The sequence below is a fragment of the Manihot esculenta genome, chromosome 16 (assembly GCF_001659605.2).
Source record: "Manihot esculenta cultivar AM560-2 chromosome 16, M.esculenta_v8, whole genome shotgun sequence".
NCBI classification, from domain to species: domain Eukaryota; kingdom Viridiplantae; phylum Streptophyta; class Magnoliopsida; order Malpighiales; family Euphorbiaceae; genus Manihot; species Manihot esculenta.
The window spans coordinates 27,514,595-27,525,883 of record NC_035176.2 but is presented as its reverse complement, the minus strand read 5'-3'; the positions used below and the strand labels follow the sequence as shown (position 1 = coordinate 27,525,883).

Below are 11,289 nucleotides of genomic sequence, written 5' to 3'. Positions count from 1 at the left end.
TCCTTCCTTTTATCCGCCATATCCACCGCCACATCCACAGTATACCATGTTTCCACCCTTCTTTGGTTATCCAAGTTTAGCAAATCCTACCTCAGGGAATGTTGCACCTCCTCCACCACCAGGAGAACCAGTAGCCCCAATTGTCCAAACACCCAAGCCTAGTTCACCTGGGGAAAGTATGGTGCAGATGACAGCTTATTTGAGGTTGGATGTTCCCAAATTTGAGACTGGTGATGACCCTGTTGAGTATCTTAGAATGGTTAAGCTGATAACCGATGAGTTGGGAGCTAATGAGAGTAGAGCCATACAGATGGCAGGGGTTACATTGAAATGTGAGAAGGCAAGGGAATGGTTCAACCAGTATGTGGACCCGAGGGTAGAAAGCTTATCCTGGGAACAGTTTGCTATAGAGTTTGCAGGATGGGCTTGTTCAGATAGCTCAAGGGAGCATAAAGAGAGTGACTGTGAGCAGCCAGGGCAGACAGAAAACATGAGTATAGAAAATGACCCAGAGACTAGTGATCGTTTTCCTTTGGGTGAAGCTGCTGCAAAGAATAAAAAGAAAGTGAGAGGCCTGAAAGGGTCAAAGAAAAGAGAGTTTTGGAATAGGGTAAAGTTTGGCATAGGTTGTCGCGAGGGTTCGAGTTCTGGTTGGGATAGTTCTAGATGTGTGAAGTGCGGTAGGAGGCACAAAGGTGTATGTCGGGCTGGGACAACAGCATGTTTCAGGTGCGGACAGGAGGGGCACATGGTACGAGAGTGTCCCATTATGACCGTATCCGTACAGTTCCCACAGACACCCTCAGATACTAGAAGTCCACCAGAAGCTCCAACCTCAGTACAGGGCAGAGATAGAGAAAGAGGGATAGTCCCTTCTTCCGGAGGTGCCTTAAGTGGAAGTCCGTTAGTTCCGGCTCAGATTTTCACCCAGGTTCAGCCAGAGACAGACACACCAAACACAGTGGTGCCAGGTAAGCTCACTTTTGCGTGTTCTGATGTGTGTGGTTTTCTGGACAGTAATAGAATATCAGTTGATGTGAGAATAATAAGGTATAGTAGAGTTAGATGTTCAGAGATAAAGGTTCAGAGACGAGTGTTTTGTTAAAGGTGAGCCAGGAAAAAGCTCGAGAGCTATAGCCGTGGCTTTGAAATCCAGGTAGAGAGAGAGTGATCTCTCATCTCTGAGTGTAGACCTCAAGTAAAGAAATAAGGCAGAGAATAGCGTAAGAAAGTGTAGAGTAAGAAAAAGAATAAAAGTAAGTAAGAGAAAAGTAAGCAAAGAAAAGAGTAAATGAGATAAGATAGAGCAGAGAAAGAACAGAATAGAATAAAGGTAAAGTACGAAAGTGTAGAAGGAGATTTCAGTTTAGTCTGGGATTAGATGGCGATGAGCTCTGGTTCAGATAGTTCTGGATGCGTGAGGTGTGGGGTTTACACGAAAGTGGTCTGTTAGTATGGGACTACGGCATGTATAGATGCGAGCAGGAAGGACTCATGTTATGTGAGTGTCCTACTGCGGCCCTGATTGGCACAGTCCCAGCAGATGACTTCTAGTAGTGTAACTCAGCCTGGAGCTCTAGCCATGTTTTAGGACAGGGGTTGAGGCAGGAGAAGAGAGTTCTCCTTTTCTTTGGTCGGTTCCCGAGGGAAGATTCATTAGCTTTAGCTTGGATCTTCATCCTGACTCAGTAGGAGGCTAACACATTGAACACGGTGACGCCAAATACGTTCTTTTGCGGGTGTTCAGATGTGTAGGTTATAGTAGACCCTGATGTTTCTTTCCCTGTTGTTTTGAGAGCCATAAATAGAGGAGGGGTTGATAACTTCTGGCTTAGAGTGTTCTCTTTGGGTCAGAGGGCCCAAGAGTGTGATCCATCTATGGCAGAGTCAATCTGTCGGTTCAGTTCAGAGTTTGGTGAGAGTAGTAGATGCCGTCCAGCTGACCTTATGGTTCTAGGGGTGACTGGTGATGTCAACCTAGGGCGGATTGGCTAGCTACTCGAGGTACTACCTACGTCTGCAAAGACAAGGTAGGACAGGTCAGAGTTCAGAGGCTCGGATGGGTCAGAGTTAGTCCTTAGAGGGGGACAGTTTAGCATACCCAGCAGTTTGATATCAACCCTACAGGCTCGTGAATTCGTTAGGGAAGTTAGTCAGGAGTTTTCTTGCTCTTGTTTGAGCGCATAGCCAGGTCAGGGAACCAGCCTCAGTAGTCATAGACAGGAAAAGAGAAAGAGTGTTATATGTTATCCTAGTAGAGTTTGAAAGTTAAGTGAGAATGGAGACTAGATACATCTTCATCTCTTCTTTCGAAATGATACCTGTAGCATGTAAGAGTTGAAACCTATAAGAGCTAGAAAAGCAGTTACAGACTGAAGAGCGATAGTAGAACAATGTGCACTTGGTAGTAAAGGCTTCTATCCGACTTAGTACTACACCCTGGAGTGTTCCAGTATCGTTGTGAGAAACGAAGGATGAAACCTTGAGATTTTGTCACAACTGTGACTAGTTGCACAAAATCACTACCAAGGACAGGTGTTCCCATGCAGAATGGATGATCTATAGGACCAGCTAGTAGAAGCTGGTTGTTTTCCATAATAGATCTAAGAGTTGGGAACTATATGGCCAAAGTCATTTTAGCAGTGGCGTAGAGGTGAGATCTTTATGATAGTGAAGAGTCTAAACCAGAGGGAAGGGGTAAAACTGCTCAGCGACTCTGAGTATACAAGACAAGATTTACTGGGTAAGACTTAGCTGCCCTCAGTCAGATGTCGCTTATCAGTTTATCCTATAGAAACAGTTAGCGAGAGAGCTAGAGATAGTCTAGCCATGTTAGAAGGGATCAAAAGAGAAGAAGCCAGTATAGTAAAGAAGAAGAAAAGCGGGCAAGGATCAGAGTGAGCAGCAAAATCGTAGAATAGTTTAGAGAAACAGAGAAGCATGCCCGTTATCTACGAAATGTTATAGATTTTCAGAGAACATGGCATAGAGGTCAAGTTCTGTAAGCTGAGTGCAATTTCAGGGCATGTCTGTTTCATTGTGATGTGTCACAATATAACATCGAAAGTAAGTAGAGAGAGAGAACGTGATAGCCAAGTCATCTAGCATTTCTGTAGAGTTATTAAGCCGAGAAGCATCAAAGAGAAAGGAAGATCCGTAGTCAGAAGTACAGGTTAGTATAACCAGAGGAGTGCGAATAAGCTGAGAAAAGGCAAAGAAAAGAAAAGTTAGTAGTCATATGAAAGAGTCAGGTCGTTTGTGTACAAGCAAGAGTGGTAAACACTGAGTGTAGACACAGCTTAAGCAGTGAAGGGTCAGTAAAGTCAGACAGTATAGCCAACCCGGGAGTTTTACTCCAGGGGTATCTGTGTCTCGTCGTAGAGACCGATGGTAGGCTTTCTTCTTGTTTCCCTGTATGTTTCTTGTTGTTGTTTTAACATTCGAGGACGAATGTTTTTAAAGGAGGGAAGAATGTAATACCCGGCTAGATTCAGACATCGGAATTCCTACCATCCGGGGGAGTTCGAGGATGTCAGAGGTCTCTGGAAGGGTAAGAGAAAGTTTTCTAAAATATGTGCAAGTGTTTTAAAGGTTTAGCGTAGAAAAGGATTGAGTTTTGAAGAGATATGGCCAAGGAGGCATTTTGCAATGTTCGGCCCCCTAAGGTTAAGTTCGGCCGCCTAAAGTGCCCAATGTTCGGCCCCCGAAGGTTATGTTCGGCCCCCGAAAGTTGCATAGTTTTGCATGCGATTCGGCAGCCGAACCTGAGGCGGTTGCTCATCTATAAGTGCACCGAGTGGCAGAAAAAGGAGGAGGTTTCTTCTCTCCTTCTGATCTAGGTGAGGTCTTAATCTCCTTAAAGTATTTTCATGGTTTTTCTTCAAATCTTTCACGGTTTGAATGAGTTTTACCCTTGTTTTGAAGAGTTGTGAGCTTTAAACAAGGTTTTGGAGTTTGAAGCTTTTGAAGCTTGGTTTCTCCATATCTTTGAGTTTGGATCATCTCAGCCTTTGTTCTTCAAGAGGTAAGTGTTGATCCATGGTTCTTATGATGTTTTTATGAGTTTTGTAAAAGGAAAAGGGAGCTAGGCATGAGTTTGCATGAGATGTGCATCATAGGGTTTATGAATCCTTTATGTTTGATGTGTGTCTTGTGAGCTTGTTTGTTGGAGTTTAAAGTTATTTGAAGCTCCCTTAGGCTTGTTGAAGTGTTTATGCATGTTTTAGAAGGGTTAAATGCATGTGTTGAGGTCTGAACAGGTGATGGAGGGACTGGCAGGCGTCCTTGTGCACGAAACTGAGTTCTGGCTAAACTCAGGTTCGGCCCCCGAAAGTCCAAGTTAGGCCGCCGAACATGCCTGACTTTCGTCTCTGGAGGAGACATTCGGCCGCCGAAGGTGCTGCCGAAGGTGCCCTGTCCAGCCTTCCTTTGCTTGTTTTGCATGCATGTTTTGTGATATTTTAGAAGGTTTTTGGAGAGATGTTCCTAGTTATGTTAGAGTATGTTTGGTACCTCATTTACGTCCATCTGTGTAGGATTGGACCGAGGAACCGAGGAGGCTCCAGAGTTAGAGTTGGCCAAGAGTTAGCCAGCATTGGCTAGAGGTGAGTGGAACTAAACTGAATATTTTATTTTGAGAAATGACACGATTCTAGCATGATCCATGCATCATAAAATGCCATGTTATGTCATAGGTTGTATTGCATTAGACTCCACGAATTTGATGCATTGCATAAGTTGTTGTTGTGGTGTGGAGGAACGTTGGATGATCCTTAGCCCTTGACATGAGATAAGATACTACTACAGAGATATGGCATGAGATAGCCATTCCAGGTCGCTCCTGGATAGTCCAGGTCGCTCCTGGTACTCAGTTACAGATAGACATACAGCATAAGAGAAGACTGGGTGATGGCTCCGCCTCCCTAGCATTATTGGATTTGTTGTGATATGATACAGTACAGAGAAGACTGGGTGATGGTTCTACCTCCCTAGCACAGTTGGGTATAGAAGTCTAGGTGATGGCTCTGCCTCCCTAGCAAGTAGGGTATTTGTTTATAGTAGGGTGCTATAGGTGACAAGTTCATCCGTTTGATGATTTGTTTGTGATGTGACGCATTTCATGATAACATGTAATGAATGAACTGTTTTTATTGTTCCTCCTCACTGGGCTCTAGAGCTCATCCCACTCCCTTAACCCCAGTTTTGCAGGTTCTGAGATAGCTATGGGAAGTCAAAGTCAGCAAGAGTACAGAGGAAAGTTGTGCTTGAATGTATGCTGTAATAGTGTAGTGGACATGATGTAATTAAAAGATTAGTTGTAATGTAATGTATAGATATGTACTGTCGTATACTGGATAGACTTGTGCTTTTCCTAGTATCATTGCTATAGTGTGATGTATGATTAATCCCTTGTACATGAATCCTGTTTTACATTTCTTGATGAGAAATGTGTGAGTTAGGCTTAATGTATGGCTTTGATGTGATACCAGTGGATTGTGTTACAGAGTAAAAGGGTTTCAATCCCTTGATCCACAGCAGATAGTAGTCCCTGGTATAGGCCCTGAGGGCCATTTCAGATTGATATATCTGAGTAGCAGTAGTTAAGCCTACAGAGTTTTACAGGATTGTTGAGTATCTTTGTATCATGTATGGGATTTATCAGGTACACAGAGAGTATAGGCGGCTTGCTACGGGTCCCGGCGGCCTTAAGCCGATCTGGATCCTAGTGCCAGTGATGGTTCGGGCCGTTACAGAGGGGTACCGGTTTCCGGGTCATTACACATTGCTTCTTTGGCTTTTGGCCCGTCCTTTTGTCCTCTTCCCATCCTTTCTGGCACCTTTGAGCAGCCCGTACTTACTTCTAGCCAACGTCCTTCGGAGTACCATCTGATGGCTCCTCTTCCCCGGGCTTATTCTTCCTCGGGCTTATTCTTCCCTTTGTACTGCATCTGAATTGCCCCTGTCTGAGTCCTTGAGGTATCTACGGGGACTTTCTCCATTCTCCTGTGAGCCATGAGCGACGCTACTTCCCAAGCTTTGTATTGTTCGAAAATAACCTGCAACTTTCAGACGTATTGGAGTATTTGCTCAATGCTCAGGTCGTTAGAATCTGTTTCGTTGACTATAGGAGGTGTGTTTTGTCCCTACCAAGAGTGGCAGGAATGATGGCATCTTCACCAGTAGCAAGCTTAGTAGCAGCTCGTGAATTATCAGCCATTTCGAGAGATAAAAGATAGAATTTTTTTTTAGAGATAAGATATTGGTTTTAATCCAAATGAACAGAAATGATTCAATAGATTTTTCAGCAACGAAACCAAATAATGTTGCAGAAATTAGATTGATGACGTGGCCGAAAAAGAGTTATATTGTGATTGGTTTAGACCTACAAGAGAAGAGAACGTAAGGTGGTGGGTACTCATGGCAGCCACTTCGACGCTCAAGTTAGTATACTAAAGAATAGAAAGGATGCAATGAACTGCTTAGAATTGAAGTAGTATTAGAAAATAGCGTACCTTTATCTCTGTGACCGTTCCCTTTTATACTATAAGAAAGTATGGATAAATATAACATTTCCTGATGATTCGACAATGATATGGTCAGCTCATTGGTAAAAGCTCTTCACCGGCTAATTGGTTAGGAATCCCGTGATCACAAGCGTAAATGGGATCTACTTAATTATAGTTGTTAATAGTAACTTCTTTATAGAGTCTCGCCTTAAAGTTAAGAGAGTGAATCTATTCAACCTGAGGCTGACTTGTCCTGAAGCGTCCGGATATTGTGATTATCCAGACTTTCTTTTTTATGGGAATCACATATTGTTTTATCAGATTCTTGTCACGTGACTCTATTTTATGATGATAGCTCACTACTTATTTATTTTAAGCGATTATTGTGTAATATCAGTTACATTCTATTTATTTTATTTTATCTTATTTGAATTTATTTAATATTGTAATAATTATTTAAGAGCAAATTTAGATGAAATGATTAAATTTAGATATTTTAGTTCTATTATATAGTTGAAGTAAATTTAGCATAATTGCCATCCTATGCTTGTACTTGTTAAAGGAATAATGATTAAGAAAAGCTTAGTGGTAATAGTAAAGTGGTCTTTAAAGCTGTGAAATTTGGATTTCAAATCTCTGCTCATAATCAATTGTATTGAAAAAGTAAAGGAAATAAGTTTAATTAAATTTTTATATTTTTATTTAAAGATTAAATAAATTTAATTTATTTTTTATTAAATAAACTCTTATGTATTTAATAAGGGTTAAATTAGTATAGCATAATATAATATTATTTTTTATTATTTAAAATATAAAAAAATTTAGTATTTTAATTGACATAAAAAATAAAAAATACCCTAAAGACAAATAATCAAAACCAGACGTAAGCAAAGATACCCATATTATATTAATACATAATCTGTTAATTAACAAACGAAGATGTGATTATAAAACCTTTTTCATCAAAATCAAACGAAAAAAGACAGCCAAAATCGACAAACCACAACAGTTGCTTCTCTGGGGACCCTTTGAAATCTCATATAGCTTTAAATTTCATTACATGTCTCCGAGTTCATACACACTGTTCACAACAACCACAAACAATTTATTCAGAAAATTTTTGCCTTCTCACCTATGAACAAATCGGGAGTGTTCCTCATAATCCTCTGCTTCTTCTTCTTCTTCCATGTCGAAGCCCAAAACACATTGAATTCTCATTCGGGTCTCCTCAATCCACTCCATCCAAGTCTTGTAGCTGTTATTCTCATCATCTCAATTATGCTCTCTGCAACTTTTCTCATCTTTGCCTATGCAAAATTCTGTCACAGAAACACAGCTGATGATCAAAATTTTCTTGGTCTCAGTCGTTCAAGGTCTAGATTTTCTGGCATTGATAGAGCTGTGATTGATTCGCTTCCCTTCTTCAGGTTTTCTTCTCTCAAGGGTTCGAAACAAGGCTTAGAATGTGCAGTTTGCTTATCAACATTCGAAGAATCCGAGATTCTTCGATTGTTGCCCAAATGTAAGCATGCATTTCACAAGAACTGCATTGACCAGTGGCTGCAAAATCACTCTAGCTGTCCTCTATGCAGGTACAAGTTCGATCCAATGGATCTCAAGAGCTTCAGCTTTTCAAATAGTTGGAGATTCTTACAGAATCCTTCCAATCTAACTGAGGATCCTAATGTTGAAATCTTTGTCCAGAGAGAGCAAAATTATCATGGGTCATCAAGATTTAACCTTGGAACCAACGACAAAGAAGAAGAATTCTTGCTTGTTCAAGAAGGTGGTAAAAACCAGAAACTTCTGCATAAGTTCAAGCACAGGATCATCGTCTCTGATGTTATTATCAAGAACCGATGGAGTGACGTTAATTCCTCAGATTTGCTGTCCTTGAATTCTGAGATGCTCAATTTCCTGTCAAGCAACAGGTTCTCGCCTTCAAATTCTAGCAGCTCTGCAGGAATCTCCATGAAAGAAAATATAGAAAAAATCAAAGAGGACATAGAGAGGAAGAGATTCTACGAGTCCAAGATTAGCAAAGCTGACAAAAGTGATTCATTTTCAAGTTCAAATGTACCCTCTACTTCTTTTCAGGAAGAAAGTTCGAGGAAAATAATTAATCCTGGAGAGAAGAGATCAATGTCTGAGATTACAATCTGTTCAAGGTTCAAAGAGTTGAATCTGAAGAACAAAATCAAAGAATCTGCTGTATCTCCAAATCGTAGTGATGAACAGGAACACAGGATAAGGAAGCTTTGGTTACCGATGGCAAGGAGAACAGTTCAATGGTTTGCAGGTGGAGAAAGAAACTTACAAGAGCTAGAGTACAACAGACAAACATCAAACGTATGATATTGATTTTATCTGCAACTTTTTACCAGGTTTGTGAATTTCATGTTGCTCATAGATTAGACGACAAGGTGACCCTTCTCCCCTAAGCAAATTTCTTGCATGCACTTGACTCAAGTGGCGGTGTAGAACAGACCAATAAGATATTATTAATTTAATTTTAAATATGAAATTTACTATAGTTTTAAAAATATATAACCAATTCATTGGTTGGATAATTTTCTTTTAATTTAATTTTTAGTCTATGCAGGCCTAATTTGTGTTAGTAACGTTACTTCTGTTTTCGTAATCATATGATAAAACCAGTTTGCTTATTTCTTCTTGTCTTTTTCAGCAAAAGAATCTTTTCATTATTTAAAAAAAAAAATCATTTGTTGCCTTAGAATCGGCAGCGCGACGCTCTTGATCCGATGATCCAAAATAGAAGCAAGACGATCATTATAATAATTTCACGAGCAAAACAGACGAATGATACAATTATTTAACTAGTGATTTTATTTTTTATACATTTTTTTATATTATATATATATGTATATATATATTATAATAATATATTAATTTTTAGTAGTCAAATTAAAATTAAAAAAATATAAACGATATTATTAATTTAATTAAAAAACAAATATTTTAAAAAAATAATCAAACTTTATTTAGAACAAATAAAATTAAATACATAAAAAATTAATATTTCTAGCTGAAAGGAGAAAGTTATAATAAATCATATACATTTGGTATAATAAAATAATATAACTTTAATGTTCTAATTCATATTTTTTACAGAGAAATCTATGATAAAAATAAAATAAAATTTATTTTGCTCATATTTAAGGGATTTCTTGATTCAAGTAAATATATTATTAAATTAAAATAATAAATTAATCAAACAAATCAAATTAATATATTTTAAATAATAAAAAATATATTTATTATTTTTTGTCCATTAAAATAGAAATTAACATATAAATTATATATATCAATTAAAATATCATACTATAAAATAAATAAATAAATTCTATAATTTAGTTATTACTTTTATAAATAATAAATTAAATTATATGTTATTTTATTCATTAATTTCTATAATAGAGGCCATGAAAGTTTAAAAAAGATAAATATTTATGAAATGGATTTCTTTTAAAGTAAATGGGTTTCAATTTTTTTTTTTTTTTAAAATTGTTTACAAAATCGGTTTTTATTTTCTAAAACTATTTAAAAAAAAAATTTACAATCCCACATAAATACTACCACATTTATTTATAAAAATTAAAATTTTAAAATATAAAAAATTAAGGATGATTTTATCAATTCAATTATTACTCTTTCCCTTCCTCCCGCTTTATATATTATCGATAAAATGTAGCAAAAGTCTAGAATGTTTATATATATTTTGAAAGTATTCATATGTATTCATATGACATAATATTTGCTCAAAATATATTATATTGTGTTATCATATGACAAAATCACGTGATAAAATTTTAATGAATCATAACTCTTAATTATGAAAGTCTCTCTCATAAAATGGAGACTCAGATGTTATAATAGTCAAAACTCAGATCAACAGAAAACTCGCCCCCTCTTGACATAATCGAGCCTTTTATGATAAGTTACTGTTAAAAAATAGTTTTCAATAGATCACCATTACGCCTATAATTATGAGATTTCTTATCCACTAATTGGTATCAGTTGGATTTTTAGAAAATTCACCAGTTAACTTCACCTTCTTACAATATAAAAATAAAATATACATAGAGTTCAAGATACACATTATTACACACTCTATTTACTCGCATTATTATAATCACTTTTCTTATAAATTTATTGACTTGAGTATCGGAGTGGTCGCCCATTGGCACCAACCACCTCACTTTCCTTCTTTTGCAGATTGACCAATCATTTTCAGCTCATTTTCGATCATGTCATTTGGTTTTGTTGCCAGATACTTCCATTGAATTCTTCTTGTTCATTTGGGATAAATCCATATTAGCTTTCCATTCATCTTCTCACTAAAAATATTTTTAATTTTCTTTTACTCTCAAAATGGCTGAAAAATTATGAGCTGTTGCTAAGTCTGCTGCCAACAGGGAGCCATCGTCTCCTCCACCCCTGGCAGTAGACAAAACACTCCTTCCATGATCAATGAGGCAGACCTCAATAATCTAAACAATGAACAGATGGTGCAATACATAAAAAAAAATTGCAGGCAACTGTCGAGCAATATAAAGCTCGAGAGGAGGCCTCATTTATGGTTCCTAGAATAAGGAAGGAAACTTCCTTCGAGATCCCAAAGACTTGGACGGAGGCAATCCACACACAATCTAAAGGGAAGGCCAAGCTAGAAGATGAGAAATTTTTGGACGAGGTCTAAAAAGACGTTGACTGGAAGCTGATTCTTGCCGTGCAAAGATACCAAAAGGAGCAAGAGGAAGAT

The 11,289-nt window shown here is 37.9% G+C and overlaps 1 protein-coding gene across 1 annotated transcript; it reads left to right on the top strand.

Moving 5' to 3' along the window:
- The first annotated feature begins 7,400 nt into the window (after positions 1-7,400).
- LOC110602856 (E3 ubiquitin-protein ligase ATL42) lies at positions 7,401-9,213 on the top strand. The gene has a single exon (XM_021740439.2). It carries the CDS (start codon positions 7,641-7,643, stop codon positions 8,859-8,861), a length of 1,221 nt encoding a protein of 406 aa, XP_021596131.1. The 5' UTR covers positions 7,401-7,640; the 3' UTR covers positions 8,862-9,213.
- The last annotated feature ends 2,076 nt before the right edge of the window (positions 9,214-11,289 follow it).

Bases quoted from the DNA above. Each gene is read 5' to 3' on its own strand.
- LOC110602856 (XM_021740439.2), top strand. From the start codon at position 7,641: ATGAACAAATCGGGAGTGTTCCTCATAATCCTCTGCTTCTTCTTCTTC.